Source organism: Anoplopoma fimbria, chromosome 16 (assembly GCF_027596085.1).
Source record: "Anoplopoma fimbria isolate UVic2021 breed Golden Eagle Sablefish chromosome 16, Afim_UVic_2022, whole genome shotgun sequence".
Taxonomy (NCBI): domain Eukaryota; kingdom Metazoa; phylum Chordata; class Actinopteri; order Perciformes; family Anoplopomatidae; genus Anoplopoma; species Anoplopoma fimbria.
The window spans coordinates 19,989,194-20,015,084 of record NC_072464.1 but is presented as its reverse complement, the minus strand read 5'-3'; the positions used below and the strand labels follow the sequence as shown (position 1 = coordinate 20,015,084).

Here is a 25,891-nt window from a genome sequence, read left to right as displayed (position 1 = left end):
CTTCCCGAGGGATTCACTAAACTGATTACTAGCTTCTTCTCATATAGCGGATTAGTCACCATTTGTTGGGAAACTATTTGTTATGTTCTGTTTCACTCTCCATGGCTGCTGCTGCTGGTAGAGAGGTCAAAGGTCGGAAAGGTTCAATCCAAGGTCGGTCCAACACTTTGATACAGACTGAGATCAGTCTACAACTGTTGGATGCATTAGTTTAACAGCAGGAGTCCAAAGAGAATAAATTAAACCTAATGACATTGACTTTTTACATTTCTTCATAAACCGCTGGAACATTTACTCAAGTACTGTATTTAAGTACATTTTACTTTTAAAATGTGGTTAAGACATTCATGTTCCCCTCAGGATGAATTGTAATTACTATGGTGATGCTCTGACTTTTCATCAAGCGCCATCATCAGGTCAACATTTGAATGTGTCCAATACTTTGTTTTTTACCAAATATCATTAGAACTCATGAAATTCTCATCAGTCTAATCTGTTCTTTGTGTTTACTGCTAATCAGCAAATGTTACTCTTGTTTTGGTTTGAATCTAATATGAATATTCATCTTTAACACAGCAAGACAATAACATTGTCACTGTCACAGCAAACAAACAAACAAATAAAACAAAGGCCAAAGAGCCCGATGGGTGAGTCACACAACATCATGTTTCAGTCTCCAATGACAGATCAGAGCTTTAATCTGTAGACGAAGAACATATGATTGATAGGGATTGATAGGGATATATTTAAATGAGGGTTAGAGAGCACAGTGAAACAGAGTACCTGTGTTGTGAGGTACTGAGGCAGACAGACAGATGTGTGTCAGCTGTGAGCTATTATTGGTCCTGAAGGGAAGTGAGGTCGGCTGGTCACCCTCAAAACAACAAAGAAAGATGTGTACAGTATGTTCATATAGTTATTTCACCAGGGAACCAGTTTGAAAGAAGGATTTCTGCATCATAGCCTTATAACAAGTGTGTGTCTGTGTGTGTGTGTCAGGTTATGGCCAGAAATCCTTTTGAAAATTGGTCAGGGGGCATAATGTGGCTTGATTCGTTCTTCTTGCAAGAGCTCTGGTGTGTTTTAATGACTTAAGGATCTCAGGGAAACACTCAACGTCTCATTTACTGGCTCATTGAAAAACATTTCAGATGTTGATTAAGATGATGTAGAGATTCCCTGCAGCTCAAACCACTTCACTCTCATTTCAGCGCTTTGAAAAGTCTTTTCCCTGAGGAGCACATTCTGTACAGCAGCACAGTCTGTGGAAGTAGTAGATTAGTTCATACAAATTTAAAAAGGATTCTGATGGTGAGATACTGTAAAATAACAGCAGAATTAAATTAACAAAATCATTCTTGGTGGCTTTTGTGCACCTTTTTAAATTTAAATTAAATCAAAACCTACATCAGATAAGTTTTTTTTCATTTTGACGAAATGAACCAAGGAAAAGTCCTCAAAACTTTAGCAAAGTTACCCTGCACAACATATTCTTAGCCGAATGTGTCAAATACCACAGCTTGGTCAGTGCTCCTAAGCTTTAAACTTTGACGGCTTTTAGACATGTCAGAGACTGCAAGTCTTTTTAAAATACCTTTCCGTCTTCACAGGAAGTTATATTTAGGCTACTAAACCACATAGTTAGGTTGATGAAAAGAGTGTGGCTGACTTGAATGACTAACGACTAAAGTGAATACTGACTCATGTTACTAGGGAGTGACAAGCAAGTCACGAGACTAGCGACTCTGGTACAAAATATATATAATCTCCAGTTGCCATCGGTGGGAGTCAGAATGATTTGGCATTAGCTTCAGCAGCAGCCCATCAGGCTAACCGGTACCATCGGCTGCCTCAAGAGCGGTTCTTGGGTTTGCTGCAACGACATGCAACGACATGCACCGACCACCCTCTGACCACAACGAAGGCTGTACACGTTCAATATATACTCAATATAAAAGAGGTTAAAGCCAAACTTTTTTGAAAAGTTGAAAAGTCAGATTCTAAAGAGTCTGTTTCTAAAGGACCTTTGTTTGGAGGCTCGGCTGATTTCCATTATAATCCTTTTTCTCCTTTAGTCTTCTTTGTGGATTAACATTACATTACAGTCATTTAGCAGACGCTTTTATCCAAAGCGACTTACAGGAAGTGTATTCAACATAGGTATTCAAACAAAGCTACCGCAGACACCCTTTCAATACGCCGATCTAATTACAACACCCAATAAAACCACCAGGGCACAAACATAATTATGAAACATGACATGTAGTTTAAATGAGGAAGAGAGGAACAAGAACAAGAGTGAACTAAAGTCCAGTTTCTCTCTCGACCAGAAATAAAGAATAAAATTGTTCCCTTCCATCACACTGAATCCCATTTGTGGCTTCATTTCATTTCTGCTTTAATTAAATTCTCTGCTCACAATGTAATAGAGAGCTGATTACTGATGTGAAACATGATGGTGGAGGTACCATGTCATGTTTAATGAGCGGGATGTGATGAGGATTAATATACTGATGGAGCCGCACTTTGCCCTGAACTTGAATTACTGGCACAATATATCCAGTCGCATAGAATACCACAAAACATCCTAAAAACGAACAAATTCATAAGCAAATATATAAAAAGACAAAATACTTTTTTCAACAATGAATTCGGAAAAAGAAAGTCTGTAAAAGTGTGTAAAAGTAGTTATTTTTAATTTTTCCACACAAATTGTTCCACGGGGTAGTTCAATGTCAAACACAGAAAACATTCAATGGATTTTATTGAGAAGAGAAAACTAACAAACTGCTAACAAAGGTAAGGAAACAGGGAGGGATTTTTAGGATTCATAGAAGGAAGCAAGGGCATTTTTGCCTGCAGCGGGTGTTCTGCACAAAGCTGTTTTAAACATTTTGATCCAAGTCTCACGGCTATAGAGGAAAAGTAAGTCTCAAGTCTTTGAGACGTGACTTGAAAGTAAAAAATGTTTCCAGTCTCTGAAAATCTAAGGTATGAATTGTACATGATGAGCATCTGGTCAGAGATTAAGACCAACATCAATGAGGATCCTGTCTGTGACAGTGTAGTGCTTAAGGGATCAGAATTGGGACAGCTTTACTTGTGAAGAAATTACCATTACAGAAAGTAAAACTAGAAGCTCTTGTCAGTAAGCTCAACATTTGTTGACTGAACTTATTTCACTTTTCAATGGATCTCAAGTTTTCTGGGAGTTATTGGAATATAGCCGAACTTTTCATTGGTGTAATTGCCCAAATGGCACAAAAAGTAACCCAAACTACATTTTTTTACCCAATCAATTAAATAAAAAGTAACAGTAATTCTTGTTTGTTAGCTGGTGGGGTGCTAACTAGGTCTGCTACTAGTCACCACGTTACCAAGCCTCTAGCACCACCTGTTTTGCAAGTACAACTTTATGGTGTGACCAGGCCTCATTACGGATACTGTTACATTAATACATTTTTGTAAATCTCCACCACACACAAGCGACACCCGCAGACCAACAAACCGTAATGAAGAAAATGTTGTGCTTTCATATTATGGTTGACCACAGAAGATTCTGTGTTTGCACTTTATTTTGAGAAGTTTCTTTTTGTTTGGATCATTAAAAATTAAAAAGTTATAAAAATGTAGATTGATGTCTCAAGTGGCAACAATGAAAGCTGTATTTATATTTTATGTTTGTGTCATATCAGTTGAAAAGCCCCATCGCACATGGCACAAAACTCAAATGGAAACTGACTTATCTCTTATGTTACAAATAAGGTGCAAGAAGAAGTAACACAAAATTGATGGAAAAGATGTGACTTAAAATCAATCTCAATCCTGATGATTCATTCTGAGATGTTGACACATCTCAGCAGAGGAAACAGGATTTCTCCTCTGAGTCAAATTAGTCACAGAGTCCACAAACTGAACCTGTTCTTTGAACCCTGTGTACCATAGATTTCCTCTGTTTTTGCCTCCCTCTGCTCCTTCTCTTCGACCTGCTCCGGTGAGTTCAGCCGGGGTGACAGCCGAAGGGATCACACTGTCACATAAAACGACGCTGCAGTGACGTGTTCAGGCAGCTTTAAGGACTTACGTGGTGTCAGCTCAATGAAAACAGTTCCCGCTTCTGAGTGTTGACTCATTTTCTCATTGTGTCTGAGTGTGTTTGCACTTTAGTGCCTGCGTGTGAGAGAAAATTAGTTTGTTCTTCTGGGTATTTCCTCTGCTTACATTAGGCTTATGACTGCAGGAGTGTGTTACTGAAGACTTACACACACATACAGTATGAATACAAACACGCACATTAACTGATTAGCCAAATTTCTTAAATGGGAACACTGGGAATCACAGTTAAATGATTGTTAACACACCACAAAGTCCATTAGAAGCAGCTCTGGATCTTTTAAATACATGATTTGCCTCAAAATCCTTGGAAACAGACCTTCTGCTGAGGAAGATCATGTGAATTGATTAAAAGCTCCAGAGCAACCTAACATTTACCAAAGTTATCCTCAGTCTATACTCAGTTTATCACAACCTCATATACTATCACAAATTGTATCCATTAAGTGCATATTTATGACCAATTTTTATGGCTCCCATTTGAAAGCGAGTCAGCTTGAAACTAGAGCTGACATTAGCCCATCTGGATAGTTATGTACAGCTGATAATGGTCTGGTCTCCAACTTCTAGCAATGATGATGATATTTAGCCTTTGATGCTTGTCAATAGAAAATAAAAAAAAATACTGGGGAATAAGTGCATCCTATTGGCAAAATTGTTTCCCTTCATTATGCCATAAAACACAACTGTTGCCAGTACGTACGCTAGGATGGGGTGTCTGCTTGAAACGTCTGTGCATGGATGTAGGCCTGAACACAGCAGGATTTAAATTGGGCTGTAAAATCATCGAGGAGGCGAAATGGATCTGCATACATTTCCTGGTAGACTTCATCTTCAGTGAACTTTGACAGGAAAATTTACCCCATTGACCAACAGCAAATTGTATTGATAAAACTGACATTTGACCCCAACTGTTATTAAGCCCTATTCTGTCAGAGTAAAAGCTTCCACAAAAGAAGTTTTTCGGAAGTAGGCAGTATTGGTAACTGGTACAAAAGCATCTTTTGTATAAATTCTGAGCACTAATTGTCCAGTTAGAGACCAAGCTAAGCTAACGAGTGTGTTATCCCGTAGTGATTTATATTCCCTTTTCCATAACTTTTAACGAAGCCCTACAATTTGTCCATCTAATTTTCATCAAAGAGTGAATGTCATTGTTGATTTTTGGATTAGAGGATTCAGGAAACAAGTATACTCACTGGAAATGTTACTAATAGTCAATAGAAACACATTCATGCACCAATTTTCTCCTGCAGGAATCAAACTGTGGCACAGAAGCAACATTTTTAACTACATATAAATGTTATTTATAAGCATTTCGGCCTAGACTCCAGGAAACCTGCCGAGCTAAATATGCTTATAAACAAGATTTTACTGCAGGACATTGTTGCCTTTTTTGCTGTTTTTCAAAAAATGACTCACGACTTTGGCAGTGATGCTGCTCTTGTAAAGCTTGGATGACTTCTATCAAGCGCTACTTCTGCAGCATTTGCAAGAACTAATTAAATCAACTTTAAAAGGTGTTTAAAACAGGGATCTGCACACTGTGTATATTCAGCAGCAGAGGAAACTCAGCTACACTGCCCTAGTATGCAAAACACAACTGTATTAATGAAAAACATGCAGTGCAAATAACATGTTGGGTAAATAAACCCAAACTGTTTTTTTCTGTTGCTGTGCTCAAAGCCCCATCTGATCGAGCATCGGCCAAATACAGAGCAAATGTTTTCCCTCACATACATACAGACCTGTATGCACTGCTCCAATATATGCAAATAAATGTCTGTGAGTTGGTGCAGCTAAAATGAGTTGTGTTATGGTCACTGATGAAATGTGTCATCAGCATTTCAAATGACCAGCAGCTTTAGTTGGCTGAGACTTCAGACTGCAGAGTGAAGGAAATATGTATTATGTAAATACACATCATTTGCACATGCATATGAGAAAAGAAGTGTTGACTGACAAAAATGCAGCAGAGAAGCTGAAGATGAAAAGTAAGGCTGACAGAGAAGTGGACGTAGTCACCGTGACGTCACCATCTTGGGTTTTTTTGCAGCCAGAAGTGACAGGGGAGGGTGCAGCTAACTTCAACAAAACGCTGGATAAGAAATTTCTATGCAACCGAAATTTTATAATTAAAGGCCTTAACACACCAGGGGGCGTGACAAATAAACTGTAAAAAAAAAAAAATGCTTATAGAAATGTAATCGCCTGTGAATATTTTGCATTAAAAATATTAGCAGCAATGCGAATTTGCATGGTCCACCTTGGTAGAGTATTTCCTATTGTCAACTGTTCACTGGAAGACATTAATATGCAGAATGAAATACCACTCAATCTGCTATCTGTAGGGAGCTCCCATTGAACTCTCTTGATTTACAACACGCACACACACACACACACACACACACACACACCAGCATCCCCCCCCTCCCGCATCTATGTGAGGAAGTCACAATATAAAGGCATTCTCACTCAGCATTGATGTGAGGCATTTTATGCTGCACACATCATTTAGATTCAGATTGTGTCATTTACGTTACAAAGGCAATTTCCTACCACAGGTTGTTGGTGTAATGTCGAGGAAATGAACAGCTCATAATAGAAAATGTCTTCTACCCTGTGTATTACAGTAATGACTTTAATGTATTTTCATGAAAACACCGGATGCTGCAGATTAACGACAGAACGAGGGGAGTGTTGGCCTTTGTTTGTCTTTCTTCTTTTAAAAGAAATTCATGATACAGATCAAAACTTTTTGGATGGCGGATGGAGTGTAGAAAAAAATGATTATTATATAAATAATAGTTTGATACCTCTTTTGCTGCCACCATTAATACAAAGTTACCAGTTTATAAGGTACACCTCAGTAATGCAGTCCAATACAACAGTTACTGCAATAAATCCTTCACGAAGGTTTTAATGGTCAGTTTAAAAATATATATATTTTAGAGAAGTATTGATTCAATTGTGTGATTATTTTGGAGGATGTAGTTTGTGGTTCTTTATGTAATTAAGCCTGTCCTAATTGGTATTGGCCTAAATATAAAGTTGAAAGGAAATGGCGTCATCTAATGGAAGATTTTGCAAGTTAGGGCGTTGTATTCAATAGCAACCTGGAAACACAATCAATTATAATTTATTTACTGTCAGTTTACATTGAAACTGCTCTGTGAAAGAAACTGCATCATCACCACCACAACCACCACAACATGACCAGTTGTTTACAGTAAATACCGTACCACACTTCATTTGTAGGATTTTATGTTCATATTTGAATTTACAACACAGAGCAGCTTTAATTGCTCAGTTTTCTGCAGAGATAGTGACAGTAATATTTGACTCTTAATATCGAAAACGTGCATGGATCTGGTTGAAAAAAGAGAAACACAGCTTTCAGTTTGCATTTTTCATTTTATCTACTGAGGCAAGGAATGGACTTCATGTGCCGGAGGGCTGACGGATTCCTTTAACGATGAGAGCCTGTAATCCTTAAGAGGAAGTCAAAATTTTAAAAATCAACAAAATTAGGAGTCTTGAGAATTTCACTCCAAGGCACAGAGTGTTTAAAAAAATGCAGTGGCTGCGATTTCTTTGTCCTTAATCTTGTCTTTACTCTATCCTCTCTCTCTCTCTTTCAGCTCTGCTAAAATAAAGAATTTTTAAACGAAAAAGTGTGTTTGTGTGTTTCATTGTGTGCACATATAGTGTGTGTCTGTGTGGAGGATTTAGTTGTGTGAAGGATACCAGACGAACTGCCGTTGTCTCTTCTTCATCCCTCTTTATCTGCTCTCCCGCTGATTCTTAACATTTATCTCTTCTGTCCATCTACTGCTAAATTATCCCCCCCCCCCCCCCCCCTTCTCATTCCTGCTTATCTGTTTCCCTCCTTCTCTTAGTGTTACAAGGCAGGTCAGTGTGTGTGTGTGTGTGTGTGTGTGTGTGTGTGTGTGTGTGTGTGTGTGTGTGTGTGTGTGTGTGTGTGTGTGTGTGTGTGTGTGTGTGTGTGTGTGTGTGTGTGTGTGATGTCTATCGAGGATGCTTATCTCTTGGATGGGAGGGATTTCCATACAGAATAATCAGAATAAAATCAACTTTTCTCTTACATCACTACATTGATTTTAAATCAAATTCATTTTTTTAAAGGTAAAGTCAGAGTTAATTATTGATACAAAAATATAATCAATCAATAAATGAAGATGCATTTTTACAGATTATACTGCCGAGCAGTATATGAAATAATTAAAATGAGCTTCGTTTTCACCAGCTGCAACATTAAAGTGATGAACACAGAAATGTTAATTATTGGTTTATTTGGTAGGGACAGTGCACATTAATCCCTAAAATCCATTTCTGTAAATAAGTCTGTTTACTTTTGGTACTTTAAGTATATCTTGAATGTAGAACTTGTACTTGTATAACAGCATATTTACAAGTTTAGGCTTTTTCTCATCTGTAGTCCCTAAATTAAAATCCACTCAATATAAAGACAATACATTTTAAGTAGTAAACTGACACTGGCATCATTAGCTAACGTTGTATCCGAATGTAGTGTAAATGTAGTGCAACACACACACACTCACATGTCAAACAGTGTTAACAGTGCCATGGCCGAGACCTTAGCTGATTGATCCATCATTGATCCATCAATAAAGTTTTTTTAGAGAGGCTCTTTAACGTAGGGATTCCTGCAAAAACAGGGAGAAGCAACACATGAGAAAATGTAAGTGTGGAGAGACGGAGCCCGAGAGAGTTTGACACACAGTCAGCTAGAAAGAGAAGATTCAGTAAATGATGGAGAGTGTAGGAGACACTTTGAGACTCAGCGAGCGAACGAGGGAGACAGTAATTACCCTTCTGACTGAGAGGAAGCATGAGGTAGAGAGAGAGAGAGAGAGAGAGACTCAGACAGACCATTTCATTCATACAGTCTGAGTCACACTGGACACTTAATGTCCCTGATGTAGTTTTAAACTGAAACATCTTAATTCATCAGGAAAAGCTATTTCAGGATTCATGTCAAGATTTGTTTAAGTGTCTGCAAACCAGTCTACATATGTGCACTGCAAAAACACACCACGTATAACAAGTATATATTTTCAAATACTACAAGAAGAGTACACTTAACTAAGACACAACCACCTAACAAGTAGCATTTAAGTGAAAAATAGTTACTTGTTTTTAGACAATGCATCTTGATATGTTGTTATTCATAAAATAAATACTACTTTTTGGCATTAAAGGTTTTTTGTGACATTTCCTACTACTAGTGGAATAAAGCTCAAAATTAATGTATCTTGAAAAAGGCCTTGATATAAAACCTAACTTAAATAATATAGAATATACATTACTTTTATTATTGTTATTTCAATTAGTAAAACATGAACAGTGTGTATACATAATTCAAAAACTATACCAAGATAAGATAAGATATATTTTTGTTGTTGTTGAGTTATACACTTTACTTATTAGGGAAAAAAAAGTAAAATGTTGCCTATGCCCTTCAAGATAAAAAACAGACACAAAGGCAATATAAATCATACACAGATTACATGAATCAGCAGTACAAGAATACCTCCTTCCTTTGGAAGACAAAAACAAGGATTACCCTGTTCTTCTCTTTCAAAATACATAAAAAGACACTGCCAAATTAACAGAGTGTACAGAGAACAGACCCACTAAGTGTGTGTGAGTCAGAGGAAGAGAAGTGTTTTTGCTTCATTGAACAGATTCTGTGTGATGACAGCTTTTTATTTCAGCAGCTGTTCTGAAGCGTCGGTGGTTCGATACCCGGCTTTGGCAGTCGATGTGTCCTTGGGCAAGACACTTAACCCCAAGTTGCTCCCGAAGGCTTGCCATCGGTGTGGACTGGATGTTGCATGAATGTTAGTTAGAGTCTGATGGTGGCACCTTGCATGGTAGCCCTGTCATCAGTGTGTGAATGGGTGAATGATATGTAATATACTACTGATTGTAAGTCGCTTTGGATAAAAGCGTCTGCTAAATGACTGTAATGTAATCTTTCAACCATGACGTTGCTCTACGCCCATGATTTAAAGCAGCTTAACATCCAACACCACAGCAAATAAGCATTTCATCTAGTATTAAATAAATATTTACAACTTCTCTTGTGCCCATGCCCCACAAAAGTCATATCTGCTGTCCTACAACAGAGGAGTAATGACGTAGTCACCCTAAGAGTAGTGAATGGAAAGAAGCTGAAATTTGCATTTTCTTTTCCTGAACATTCGGTCAAGATTTGAGCTGGAGTTGGATCCAATGAAGCTTTTTCCTATCTTTATTCAAGAGCATGTTTTTTTCAATGTGAGAACATGCTTTCCCTAAAAACCCTATCCTAGCACTCTAAATAAACGCTATTGCACTTTGATTTGCTCTGATTCTGCTCAAACTATGATTGCAAGCAGATATTTTGTAGCCTGCACATATTTCCTGAGCTCTCCTCTGCTCTTGGATGTTAAGCGTTGTCAAACTTCTCCAACCTATGGAATGGCAGGTATAGTTTTGACCAATGAAACAATCCTTGCCCTCTTGCGGGGGCATTCCATTTACTAGAGCGCCCCTGATGGACTGTCACTCTTTAACCTGTATGTTGGTTAGGAGTGATGACAGTCAATGCAACACGAGCCATTTTTTGTGGTTTATTACTGCAGCAGCATGCTACTACTGGTATCCTTTCATTTTATTCCAAAATGTGTTAGGAAATCAAAGAGAAGTACATAATAATGCTGTTGACGGAGAGGTTAGAGAGTAACCGCCCGTGTAGGACCCTGTAAGAAGTAAAGCGAACACAATGGCAACAAGGCAGGGATCATGATAAATCAGAGAGCAGTGGAGAAATCTGACAGCAGATGTATCATGAGCACGGAAGCCGCACAAGTTTGAGGAGAAGAGCTGAAGCTGGAGTGCAGGAAATCTGTGCAAGCAATAAAATATCTTAGTGCAAGCAAACAGTTTGAGCAAAAATCCAAGTGCACGCAAAGGCTGTTACAGTGTGAGGACAAGGTTTTGAGGGGAAAGCATCACAAAATCTGAAATGAGATCAATGAGTCATGCTTTCCAATTTAAAGACCACGCTCTTGAATGAGGACAGGAAAAAAGCTCCATAGAAACCCTACTAATGAGAGGACAGTGATGAGAGATGACGGAGCTCTTTAATTAATTATCGTTTGATTTGCAGATTGTCTGGAAATTTGTTTAAAATGTGCACCGCGCTTTGATGGATACTTGACTAGAGAGGCAGAGAGAAATAAAGGGAGGTTCAGAGAGTGCATTTGAGTGGAAAGAACCAGAGAGAACAGGACTTACAGATTCAGCAAAAAGAGAGAAAAAGGATGCAATGCATGTGAGAGAGAATTAGAGACGCTTAAGAGAGGGAGAGAGAGAGAGAGAGAGAGAGAGAGTCAATACGGTACAAGGGAGAGAGAGAGACCTTGGGTAAAGAGAGAGAGAGCACAGTGAGAGAGCTGCCGAGAGAGTGAGGGGCTGAATGTGAGAAGCAGCGCGAGGAGAGTGAAAGCAGAAAATCATTCAGCTCCTGATCATCACTGAAGACGACTCAGCAACTTACCGACTCTCTCTGGAATCCTGAAAATCTGCAAGAAACCTCTTCTGCCTGCTGAAGAGACTTCTTTCTTCTTCAATTTGTTCTCCTTTGGGAAAGAGATGTGGAAATATCCTTTAAGGGAAAGAAGAAGGTTTGAAGAACCTGAAGATTTTTGGAGCTGAAGGAATACTGAACAAGATCTGCGTTTTTTTGTGGAGGATTTGGAGAGGGACTGACATTCTCAACTGAGGGTTAAAATTAAAATACTTAAGATTTCTGGGTTTTGTAAAACAGGGATATGTTTCCTGTTAGTCAGGACTTTCTTCTTGCCGAACTGACTGTGTGTGAAGAGACAAGAGAGAGGAGAAAGTTAGCGAGGTGTCTTTCGGGTAACACACACATACGTCAAATATCATCATGTTCATCATCAATCTCTGTCGACCGCCGACGCACTCTCACAGGTGCAGGGATGAGTTGAGACAAGACTGCAAGGACACTAGAGGATTTCCAAACACATTCAGGAACCCACACACACGCAGTAATTACATCTGTGCAGGTATGTAGTGGAGAAAACACCCACCTTGGCAAAGGATACCTCTTGAGACAGCTTCAAACTGAAATAAGTTACAGTTTAATTCAGTCTTTTAAGGATGAAAATGATTTTTTTCCTTACGTTCTTGGATGTTTGTATCATGAAAATCAAAGACTAAAGGGCAAAGCTTCATCTGTGCTTGAAAAAGAGACAGAGACATGGAGGAGATGAAATTCAGATTTATAAGATCCAAGATTTCAGATGGGCCTGATGTTTTTATCATGAGTGCAGCTTTGACAAGCCCAGACTTCAAGGATGGGAAACCTGCAACTGTGTCCCCCATTGCTCCAGCTTCAAATGGATTCTATAATCGGAAGATGAGAAGAGATTTAAAAAAAAAAATGACTGAAATCATGTGAGTCAAAATCCAACCCATCCAACATTTGGTTTGGAATATTTCTGGAACACTTCTTCCTGTTGGTTTTTCCAGGACTGTGGGACGGGCTGAGCACAGTCACGGTATTAATCAAACAATTTCATTTTCTATCCGTTCAGCATTGTCCTTTGAGCTTGAACAGCTGCGCTTTTTGTTATGCTGAATTAAGCGGCTATTTTTGTTTGCCGTTGTGGAGAAGATCATCATCTGTTGATCCTTTGACAGACGCTCTGAGGCTTTAGAGTTACCTCTGAGATGATGGAGTAAATAAGTGACAGCACTTATCGAAGTACAATCCATTACTCAAGTGATGTATGGTTGTTATATTTAGGGCTTTCACATGGGGAAAGGAATTGGAGAGTGAGTAAAGGATGACAAGACTTTCCTCTATCTTTCTCCACTCTGACCCATTTTCCAGGCAGCAGTCCTGAGGCATTTCTGTCTCTGGCTGTGACGCCGTTACCGAGCCGACACCATGAACCTGCATGGTAACGTGTCAGAGTTGATCTCCAACACAGTCAGAGCTGCAACCGCTCTGGAGTCCAACACCTGGTCTCCACGTGGATTCGAGGAAAGCACCTTGCGAATCAATAACGTGACGAACTCGGGGTGTCACGGGAATGGCGTTGACGTACAGATAGGGGACTGGTCTCACCGTAACGTCGGAGGGGTTAATGGCGAGGAGGGCGGCAGGATATACCGGTCTCATTGTCCTCCACAAGAGATGGCGGTGGAGAAGAACTGGGCGGCACTTTTGATCTTAGTCGTTATCGCCGTCACGGTCATGGGCAACATCCTGGTGATCCTGGCCGTCTCCCTGGAGAAGAAGCTGCAGAATGCCACCAACTATTTCTTGATGTCTCTGGCCGTCGCTGACATGCTCCTAGGCATCCTGGTCATGCCGGTCTCCATGGTGACCATTCTTTACGGTAGGCTTTGAGTGACACTGATATTGGGCTTCCTTAAGTTGACATTTGGTGTGTTGCTGACTCGAGTCCAACAGGCACACAGTCATTTCCCCCTCCAAGTGTGTGAGTTGGTATCTGACAAAACAAAACTGCACCTGCCTGCATGTTCAAGGCTTCACTCGCTCTGTAGAAGAAAGTGGACCAAATATTAATTAAATAACAGCATGAAAAAAAAGAAATAACAAGAAATCTGACATTTTTCTTTTAATGCTTTGTTTTCACTCTCATGTCTGCTGTGACATGCGTGACTCTGGTGGGCAGATGGAGGACAGCAGCGATGGCGGTGTTCAGTGTTGTTGTTGTTGTTGACAGTGATGTATTTATTTTGAGTGCTGCTTCAATGCACGCAGAAAGCTGCAAAATCTGTGAATTTACAGGGATGAATGAAAGGGGCCATAGGAGATTGCAAAAAGAAAATGCATGCATGTAAAGTGGATTGAAAGAGGCAGCAAGAAAAGACGGAAGTGAGCAGAAACCTTGCTGTTGGGCCCATGTTGACCCCCCAACCCACCACCTACCACCCTGTGTGGTAGGTGGTGGGTCCTAGTTCCCTTTACATGCAGTGCACACAGCAGACTTCTGCTGGAATAACACTAAGTGGGTCAGTTTGTGATAATTTGATCAAACTTTATCGAGGATAATGCACCATGTGAGCAAAATGTAAAGTGAAATGGTCAGCAAAATATTTTTTAGGATTTGGTTTCATCATGTGACAACAGGCGGTCATAAATGATTCAAGCTAGTTAGTTGACATTTAGTTGAGATTATTACTTTTCCTGAGGTCCAGAATGAACTTTTAGGCTCAGGTCTTGAGTTCAGATTTTGACACAAGACCTCTCTGAAAGACAAGCCTGCAAAATCTGTAAAAAAATTAGAATAATGTAATATTTGGGGCCAATCAACGTGTGAAAATTTGTCATAATTTCAATATCTGCTGCAAATTAGATTGCAATCCATGTAACAGTTGGAAAGATATTTCATCTTCACCACAAATGTCAGTGCAAGAAGAAAACTGAGGATTAATAGTGTGTGCAAACATTTCATGGCAATCCATCCAATAGTTCCAAAGAGGTGGACGGACCATTAGGGTGACATTGCCATCCTTAAAGCCCCGATACCAGCATGGCTTAAATAAATCTTTAAAGTAGGACTCTAGTCTGGAACAATAACTTAAGAACCTGCAGCTCTCCTCTCCTCTCTATCTGAGCACTGCTGTCACTCTGCTGGTGGTTCAGGTGGAAGCTGATTAATGCTTCCCATGGTCAGCCTTTAGGAAGCTGAATGTTTCCTCTCTGCTTGCCTTCATTTTCTCTCTCACACACACACACACACACACACACACACACACACACACACACACACACACACACACACACACACACACACACACACACACACACACACCTTCCACTGTCCTTCACTATTGCCCATTTCCAGCTGATCCGCTCCCCTCTGCCTCCCCGAGCTCCCCTCTGCGTCTCTGGAAATGTCACAAGCTGCTGCTCACACAAGGAGCTTTAAGCCCTAAGTAGCAAATTCATTTGCATGAGAACAAGCGGCGGTAAATTAGTCAAAAGGAAGAAGCGCTTCCAAAAGAACGACCCCCGGTGCTTATTACTCGCCTTCCCCGCTCTTTAATGAGAAGACAAAAGTAGTCATTAGCCACGCCGACGCCAAACACAAACACACGCCGCAGTTATTTTCTCATGTTGCCACTCAGCCGATGTGATTCACATTCATTTAGTGACTTAGAAGGCAAACACAGCATTGTTTCAGGGTGAAAGGGCACGGAGGATAATAACACAGTGTGAGTTGGTTGCCATGGGAGAGGTTATTATTCATGTCAAAAAGAAGATTATGGGGGTAAAAATCCAGAGATGAGGAGGTGAATTGTAATTAAAGAGGTCAGTGATTGGTTTGTGGTTGATGTCATGGCTGTGAAGATTAGGTCATTAATGGGGTCATTAATGAGGTCAAGGGCACTCATGCATGAAATAACAGGTGAAATCGCAGGTGGTCATTTCAGTATTGCCATCATATATTAGACTAGAGGAGACGACACGTGACAATTTAGTATAGATACGATAAATAAGGTAGAAGCAACTGCAAATTAGGTCAATGTAGCACTAAAGAATTAGAAAGAATTAGGGACTTTGATAGATGAACCATCAATCAAACTTATACCGAAGCCAGTCGAAAGAAGAGTGAAAACATCTTCAATGTCTTTCTTTGCTCTTCTTTAAAAAAACAAAAACACTGTCCTGATTCAAGCATCGATGCACCTCAATTCTCCAGAAAAGCAACAATTTGATCTCATTTTCTTACTGGATCTGCAACTTGCCAGCTGTTGCATCTTGACTGCTTTTGTCCATGACGTGCTGTACTTTACATTTGAACCTCCAGACTGTTTGGTTGTACATGAGGGGAAATAAACAGGATATTTTCGGTACTTTTACTCTACATTTTCCATGAAAATAACATGCTGTTGTGCACTCTGAATCAAAACACAGTATGTACGTCTTACAGAGCAGTAGGAGTTAAGGTTTTTGAATACCTACTTCTGTAGAGAGCTGCACTCTCATAGTAAGTCATAGTTTCAAAGAAACAACACGAGGCATGTCCAGCCCAGACTAGTTGTTAGGAGAATACCTGCTGACAGAAACAGGCTAAGTGCCTTGTCAGCTCATGAAAAGATGTGACACTGAGGCCTTTGGGCCCAAGAATAAAATGTTCTATTAGGAGAACAACAATTTGGTCTCTCTGTCCAGACTGTAATATCTCAACAACCATCTGCTGAAATATCTCAATACCTTTTTACGTGGATTGGAACAATATTTGGTACAGGAATTCATGATTCTCAGACAATAGTTCCTCATATCTTCTGAGATCCTCTGACTTAATTTAGCAAAATGCATCATCAGGTCAAACTTAAAATGTGTTCAATACTTTGGTTAATGACCGAATACCTGCAGAACTAATGACATTCCCATCATCCTCAGCTGTACTTTGTGTTTAATGCTAATCAGCAAATGTAGCCACGCTAACGTGCTAAGATGGTGAACACTATACCTGCTAAACATCAGCATGTTAGCATTGTTATTGTGAATGCTTGTGACGTGGTGCACAGGCATTCCCAGGAGCCTTTTTTTCAGACCTAATGCTAAATGACAGCAACTTCAACATCATCCTAGCACGCAGATTTGGGTTGCTTAGTAACGGCAGGCGCAACAGTTGCGCAACCCCCAAAGCACCTTGGATAAAAAGATGAAAGCGGCACAACTGCCGTTTGCCAAGCGTTTTAGACGCGACATGGGAACGGCCTCTTATTCTTGGTTTTGCCAGAAGCTAATTAGAAATAGTCCTACATTAAAAATAATTTTCTTTTCTAACAACAACCACAGAAATCTTCCATCTTCCATAATTTGTCATCACTCTCTGAATCTCACTTTGGGACACATTAAGAGCGTCGTTGTCAGGATTATTCTCTTCATGCGTCACAGTTATGTTCCCCAGTGATGGAGTACAGTTATGTATCTGATATAAAGTGGCATATTGAGCATGTCAAATACTTATCTGTTTACCCGCCAAATACTGTTTTGGCTGACGTGTTTATCCTGTCAGGTGGCCCAGTGAGGATTTAGGAGATCAAGTTCTATCTATTTGACTAAAACAAACATTTCAATTGTCTTGGGAAATTTGGGATTAGCCTAACCATTGAGGCTGTGTGGACACATTGGACAAAGAGGTTGATTCCTTTACAGTTTTTCACAATTGTTAACACACGTTTCTCAAAACAATAACGGCTTTCTCAAAACTGCACACACAAAACTGAAAACCTCACACACAAAATGCTAAACCTGACACTCCCTTTGCAAGATGACTCTTTGCCATCAAATCTCTTAACTGTTCACAAAATGGAACTCGTGTTTTCATTTGGTACACACAGCCATATTTTCAAATGACACACACATACCATTCATTGAGTACACACAACTAAGCATTTGCTGCACACTGAAGTGCAAAATTGAAAACACAATCATAGAAATGGAACACACCATATGAATGACAACGACTCTGGAGAATGAGCCATTTCTCCTTTTGTAAAATGTCTCAGTGTAGGCCTACTTCTTTCATAGTCAAACATAAAACAGCACACAAATATGCAGCAAAAAAAGTTTTATTTCGGTACACACAGAGAACAGTACAGTACTGTAAACCGGCCTGACGGTCTGGACGTTCCTGAATGTAGCATGGTCAGCCAGGATCCTAGTTTGTATTTGTCGGAGTGTGATAGCGTTGTTCTCACGAACCATATTTACAATTTCAGTCTCCTGTTGGGCTGTGAAAGTGTGTTCTTCCTTCACGGTGTGGTTCTCTTTCAGTCCTGCAAAATACAAATACTGTGAGCACACTGTATTCTATTGATATGCAGTATTACAGCACACAAGGCAAATAGATTTCGTACCTGTTCTCCATCCTGAAGGTTCTAATGATGGCAGCAACTGTGAAGCGGCTGAGATTTGGTTGGACCCTCTGGCCAGCCTCCCTCATGCTCAAACCATGGTTGAGCACATGGTCTACCACAGTGGCCCGAATCTCATTAGAGATGACCGTTCTCCTTCTTCTTTCTCCTCCTCCTCCTCCTCCTCCTCCTCCTCTCACTCTTACCCCTCTCCTTCTCTGGTTGTCGATCTCTTCAAAGTTCTCCATTGTTCACCAAACAAAACAGAGGCTCAAGGCACTTTTATGCTGCAGTCCTGATTGCAAATTGCTCAACAGACCTGAATGTTTAGAGATTTGAATATTTGTGTGTTGTAGGTTGATGCTTTGAGATTTTACTTGAGAAGTGTGTGCAACAACTGAACATTGTGTGTAGTGTTTTGACAACAAGGTGATGTGTAATTGACATCAGAGTGTAAAGAAGGAAAGTCAGAGTCTAATGCAGATAAGGGAGTGTGAAGTAGTGCCAAATTGGGTCGAGCGATTGGTACCTGAAGTGAAGGTTGTGCAAATTGTGCCGAATTTTCGCTTTTTGTGTGTTAACAACTGAGAAAAACTGTAATATACATGAAAATATAAAAGGCCATTTCATACTGTGTAGTTTGGGTTTGCTTCTTTCCATCCTGCTCTTATTTTTATGATGCATTCCCCGAGGATGAGCTGTCAAAATAAACATGACAGACTGATGTGCTTTCCTTTACCTTACACAATCCTCCTGATAGTCTCCTCACTGGTTTAAAGAGCTTGAATAACTTAGGGGTTTCACTTGACTAGAATTTGCACCCAGGATAGTTAAAGATGTACAGTTGAGAGCTTCTTTTTGAATTTTCTTCCATATAAAACAAAGACATATATCGTGATCGGCTCCCTTTAGCAGATGGCTCCTTCATATTTTGGTGATTTCTTGGGAGATATTCAAGAGACACATTTATTTTCCCCGAAGGGAGCGATGGCACTTTGAAACACAATTGTTCATTTTAAGGTGAAGGCACTCTGCAGTTTGTTAGACTGTGACTCAAGTCAGCCTACAGTCGATTTAGACTCCAAGCAGATTTTTGCAGTTTATCACATTTGTTATTAGCAAATGTCAACATTTGTCACTGGCTGAGCTTCTTCCGAGGCAAAAAAAAATCTAAATCAGTCAAGTTAAATTTACTGCAGTGTGGAAAGTTGAGGAACCACAGAACTGGCAGAATCCTTTAGAGAGAGACTTTAGCTAATTGGCAAAATTTGACAGTAAACAGGGAACTTACAAATAGATATGGTGGCGATGCTGTTCTTTATTCATTGTGTTGGAAGGTCAGCTGAAATATAACTCCTCCAAAACCCTCATGTGCATTGGTTTGGAATCCCTTTTGTTCTATTTTGCACTGTACCATGATAAAAACAGTGAAAAGGTGCTAATTGCCATAGAGATTTGTGACATAATCAGGACTTTTCATTATAAAACTTTGTTTCTTAAAGGACCAGATCACAATTTTTCAAGTCTGTCTCAAAACACTGTGTCAGTAAACACTGGAACAGAGTTTGTTTGCTGTAATCATTCCTCCTGTCCATACTCGACATTAAAGATCTCTTCCTAACATGCTTCCAATGTACATTTACTCCAACATTTATCTAAAGTTAATATAAGTTAGTCAAATCAAATAAGTTTCTTTTTTTTTTCATTGTATTTATACTATTACAACAAAAAACACCTCAACTACAGATGCAAAAAGCAGCTGCGGTAAATAAATAAAAATGTCTGTAAAGTGACTTTACGGGAGCAAAACAAGCCAGAACTTTTGTTTTTGTGCATTTCTGCAGCATTTGTAAGACGTACATGAACCATATTGTTGTATCAGTACTTGTTACTGCATCTGTACCTGTCTCACCTTGGCAGTTTGAGGAGGCTCTGCTCTTTGATTTCTCCAGCTGTAATCAAGATGTGTTGATAGGTTTTTTCTTAATCCTTTAAAATGAATTAACATATTCTTAATTATTCTTAGTCTTAATTCTGATATCCCATTCACTGTGTGTGCTATCAGATTCCTGCTGAAGCTGTGAAATTAGCAGATCACTACATTTATATCTTGTTTTTCAGCGAGCTTCAATCTAATGTCATTTTGCATTACACAACAGCATATCTTAAGGGAGAAAAAAAACACCTTAAGTGGTTTTAAGGGAGCTGGACATAAGTGCATTTGTTTGATGTGCACTTGCAAACCTTGTCACACACTCAAATAGTTTGTATTTAGCATAGAACAACCTCCACTCTAACCCCCTCTCTTTCCACTCAGGACAGGGCTTTTGTAATTCAGTTGCTCGGGAATCAATGGCTCTCGTGGTAAAGTCTCTCTCAGCCTTTTGGTCCTTTGGTCACTATAGGCAACAGTGAAAAGCAGAGGACCTATGGGAACAGAGTATTCCAGTCTGAGCTTAATGGAAGCTTGCCGAGTCACCCAGTTTGCCAGCGCTGATCTCTGTTCCTGTGTCAGGCCCACCTCTGCTCTTTAGAGGAACAGAAATGAGTCATATTGATTTTTCTCTATTCTCCCTTTTCACCATTGTGAGTGGCTTTCGTTTTCAGAGAGTTTACAATATGAAGGACAGAGGACAAGCACTTGTGTCTCAAAGCTTTCAGCTTTTGACGTCTTTCTTTGGGCGGGCAGCTGCAGGATGAGATTTACTCGGTTTCTTCCCTGCAATCACACTGGAAAGTGAGATTTTCATGTCTTTTTGATAAAAAAAGACAGTCTAAGTGCTATATAAATGCTTTGAAAGTATCAAAAACGCTATATCCATGAAGGACTACACTAAGTCTTTAAACGAGCCGTCAGGTTTCCGTACGGTTGTGATGTCACAACTACACAATAAATTGAGTGCGTGGAATGTTTAAAAGGTTCTTTGTTGCAGTATATGTGAAAAAAGCACTTAAATGGAGGTTGAATACAGATGTATTCAAACAGACATTACGAGAAAAATAAAGAGTTTCTTTAACCTTAAAACATATAAAATTTGTTGTATAGTAGAAACCAAAAGTACAGACCTAAAAAATGAGCAAGATGTCTCCTTAAAAGAAGCGCTGCCTTCAAATCATGTGCTAATGAAGTTATTCAGAAACAATCTCATAAGAAGCCAAACACAGCAAATCTGTGACGTCTTTTTTTTTCTACTTAAGCAGTTTGTGCTTTTTTCTTTGTTTAGCCATTGTGGCCTGTTCTGTTCATACTGTATTGAACCTGTCGACTAACAAACAAACATAATTTACACAACTCCACAAACTGGATCCTCAAAAATATATTGCACAAATTTATATACTGTATGTGTATTTATTTTTTATTTTTTTATTTCTATTTTATTATTTTGTTATATGATTAAAACACACACAAAGGAGAGCGACTTCATTTTCTTCTCAGGTAGACGTTACTCCACTATATATTTTGTCCATTAATGTTCTGAATTCTGAATTCAACCCCTTTAAAGATCAACCTTAACCCTTTTGTTTTTGCAAACCTCCAGAGGTTTAAATTGTGCACTCCAGGGTGCATACGCCATTGACATCGCCCTCACTTGACCTCCTACCAGAAGGGCAATTATAGATAAAGTGATGACACGATTGTTGGACTGTTGAATCAACAACAGAGAACAAAATGCCAACAAACAAACAAACGACAGAGACAGAAAAAGGTTAAATAGATCAAACATGGCTGAGGAAATTCTGCGTAACGTTGCTCTGGAGGCCGTTTCCATTAGAGCTAAAGCCCTCTGAAAGGTTCTGGACACAGTTTAGGCTTTAATAATCTGAGCTCACTTTTTACTCTGAGAAGTAGGGCGGGTGTAACGAGTCTTATATAACAGAAGAAAAGTCCTCAGACGCCGGTTTCGTGGCCGCCTTGATGAGGCAGTCGCCCCGAGCAAAAATAACCTCTAATCCCTCGCTCGATAGAAGAAAGGAAGAGGAAGGGATGTGGACAGAAAGTGAGATAGAGCATCCCAAGTGGAAAATAGCCAGTGTTGTGCTCATCCATTTGTGCGCCACTGCATGAGATAGAGGAGATTTTGTCTTTTTGTGTGTCTCTGAGCTGCAGAGCGAAGCACAAAAGCGGCCTAAACAAAAAAAAAAAAAAAAAAAAAAAAAAAGAGCTGCAGCATCAGGCAGGCAGCCGTTCAAATCATCAGCCTTTCTCTTCTCTCGCATGACCAGACGGAACAAAACAAAACAGATGCAAACAGAAGGGCAGAGCCATTATCGGGATCTGCTGGCCAGATGTGAGACAGAAGGGCAAAAGGTCAATATGTGGAAGGGAAATGTCAAAATAAGAGCGTGGACGGGGGCAGAAGTAACAGGCGGGTTGGCAGATGAAAACACCAGAGGCAGAAGAGATCGAGAGATGAGTGCAGGCTGCAGAGTCGTTTTGAAGCAATACAATAACTAACATCTTATATAAGACACTGTGTTTAAATATGTTGGAAGGAGGACAACAGATTTGTGGGCCATTTCAGTGACATAGAGGAAGGTGTTTTGTTGACATTTTTACTGACTGTTACCAAGGCAAAACAAGGTTTAGTATGATAAAAAACAGAACTTGTTTGATTTTGTTTTGCATGATGCATAAAGACAGAAAGTTGACAAAAAACTGTGGAATTTGTAAAGATTTAAACCAAGGAATTAAACCTATCGTCAGAATATAAATTCTGCCCGTTGTGTGAACTTTACTCTGACATTTGGTACACGATGAATACAAAATCTTCTACGCAAACATAATTTGCTTAAATCATGTAGATGCATAGATAATATCATTTTTTGTCTATCTTTTGGAAAAAAGAATACGTCGTTAGAAAATGTCTTATACTCAGTCATTTCAGCAACATCATGAAAGTTTAGATTTGCCCCTAAATATATATTTTTTTTTTTAGCTACATTTTCAGTAAATCTTACCTCACTATAAGAGGATTTAAGGCAAATGCTGTTTCCAAACCTTCTCCCTACTTCCAGGATGGATACTACTAAATTGAAATTTGTTCCTATTTTTGCTGGAAAAAAGCAGAATTTGAATAAAGAAAATTAGAATCAGCATTCAAAAACCCTTCATATAATTCCTGTGTAATTGTGAGAATCAAAAACTCTTCAGGTCGTTGTGTGGGATGGGCCAAAAGTTTGGCATGACTTAGAAATTAAAACTAACTATGTTCAATCATAGTTGAGACAATTGAAAAATATGATTTGACTCGAATACATTTAGTATACCAGTATTGGGGCCAAAACTGTGACAATTTACTGTAAAAAATTATAAATTTCATCAAGAAATTTGAAGTCCAATTATTTTAGACTTTCGTTTGAGCATTATCTCTGAGTACATTGACCTGCAGTATCCTGTGTTGGGGTTGCCAGGTTTGATGTAACTGTATAGGCTTGGTTCACCCAAATCATTGAAAAAAATAAAGGATTATAATTTCTTACTCACCTCTGATGGTATCTTTCTATGCAAAAAGTTTTGGTTTTATTCTTCCAGGCTTTGAGAATTCTCTCTCCATTAAAATATAGTGAAAGTAAATAAAATTTTCCTGAAAACATATCAGCAAGATTACCATTCCTAATGCATAAAATGTATACTTCTAAAAATGGCAACTGTCCCGTTGATCTGAAGCGAAAGAAGAATGACGGACTTTCTCATTCCTGGCTATTTGTTGAAGATTTGTTGAAGATGTTCACTCATGGAAACTTTCCTACCTACTCCTGAGAGCAGCATGTAATTAATGTTGAATAATTAGGGCTTATGATGACACGCTGCTTTGGCACGCTGTAATTTTGGATCGAGCACATTTGGTTCACTCTCGGAGGAAGACACTCACTTTTCAATCCAAGTCCACTGAACACGGCCGTCAGCTTCTTCTTCACATGTACGACACTCTAGACAACTAGTTCAAGTGTGTTTAAATGTCTGCAGGGTGATAATAATAATAATATGCAGACATGTTGATTATACAGGGTGTATTTATGCACCTCCAGTTCATGTGTTATTTTTTCATGCCTTGAGCAGCTTTAGTGTTCAGACCAGCGTTGAATGTACTCGCCCTCACATTGCCACAGTTTCACCTTGCCATTTCATTCACTAGGAATTCACTAATCACGTAGTTATATTGGTCTCTGCTGCCCACTCATGTGTTTTTGTTTTTCGTTTTTGCTTCTGGAGCAGTCGACTGCATTGACTTTAGTTACCTAAAACAACTTTCCCTTACCTCCTCCTTGGGTTCACTTCTCTTCGGCTCTAATAAATATTGACTTTATTACTATAATTACCGCTGCTGCTGCTGTTATTCATTTAATTATAATTGAGAAAAAGCCTGTAAAGCTGCTGCTAAACAATCATTTCTTTCAGTGACTTGACCTCTGCATCTCTTCTTCCTCTACACTTTCCGTCTTTAATTCTCTTTGTGCATAAATGAATGCAATTTGTGTTTTATTATTGGTGATTAATAGTGCAGTTGTGGCTCCTTTGCCTACAAACTTAGGTCACACTGTTTATATGTTTCCTTTTTAATTGGTCCTGATTAATGAGTTAATTAGTGCAGAGCCTTGGAAGTAATTGCTGCTTATATATTCACGCTCTTCTAAAGTGTGAATTGCTTACGACTGGTTTCATAATGTAACGTTAGATTTCTTGAAGCTCATAGTTGCTTAACTTGATATATGAGCTCAGCCTAACAGATGAAGCACTACGCTTACTGCTGCAGAGCCTCTAAAGAAGGAAGACAAGGAGCAAAGCAGCTAAAGAAGGAGCTTCTTTATTAAAACACTGCTTTTAAAACAGCAACCAGCCACTCATTAATATTCAGTGAACAGATCTCACACACTTTATTTCTTTCCATTTCTTTTTATGGAACCAAAGTGTCTCTGCCTTTGAGGGGAAGTTCCTTTATCTCATTGCAAAAAAACATTAAAAAAGATAGGATTGTGTGCCTTTGGCGCTCTTTACTAATGATTTTCAGAATCGTTTTGATCGGAATTTCGTTAAATTGCATTAAGAGGAACATCCGTTGCAAACTCTTGTAAAGTTGTGAGTTCTATGAATGAACGAGCTCAAAGTTAAGGTCAACAGGTGGAAAGGATGACGGGTCGTTTCACAAGACTGTCACGGTGATGATTTACTATTTAATCTCCAAAACATCTCCAATTAAAGCCCCTTAGTTATTTCATTATGAACTGAATATCATGGGATTTTGGACCGTTGTTCAGACAAAACAAGACATTTAAAGATGTGACCGTGGACATTTTTCACTATTCCCTGACAGTTTATTGACCGGTCATTCCCAAAGACTGTGTCAGGACTAACAGGTGGGTCCACAGGAGATTTTCATCATCTTTTATTCAACATTTATATCTGCAGTACTCTTTTAGGCCACCCAAGGAAGCTCTGATAATTGTAATAATTTGTTTTACTGATGAGAAGAGAAAACAAGGGCCTGTTTAAAGCCTAAATGCATTTATTTGGTCTAATTTATAAAGTATTTAACATGTGTGCTTGTATTCAACAACACATGCATAAAACAAATTTGTGATTTATCAAATCTATATATTTTCTAAAAGGTTGGTGTGCATTAACGTCTTCTCACAATTTACAGATAAGGACTGTTGTGAATTGTTAGTTTGTGTTAGTTTGTCATCTTTACAAAGTGGTTCCACAGAAAAAAGGTTTGTGAAACACTGTTATATACTAAAAGATTAATGGAGACAACAAACAGAAGTTTAATCGATTATGATGCATTAGCTGCAGCCAATATTTAGAGCAAATAGT

The 25,891-nt window shown here is 39.1% G+C and overlaps 1 protein-coding gene across 1 annotated transcript in view; it reads left to right on the top strand.

Annotated features, from left to right (window-relative positions):
* The first annotated feature begins 13,120 nt into the window (after positions 1–13,120).
* Positions 13,121–25,891, top strand: part of LOC129104980 (5-hydroxytryptamine receptor 2A-like) — a 44,925-nt gene continuing 32,154 nt past the window's right edge. The window contains exon 1 of the mRNA XM_054615842.1: positions 13,121–13,574. Coding sequence (XP_054471817.1) covers positions 13,121–13,574 — 454 coding nt within the window. The remainder of the gene's footprint in view (positions 13,575–25,891) is intronic.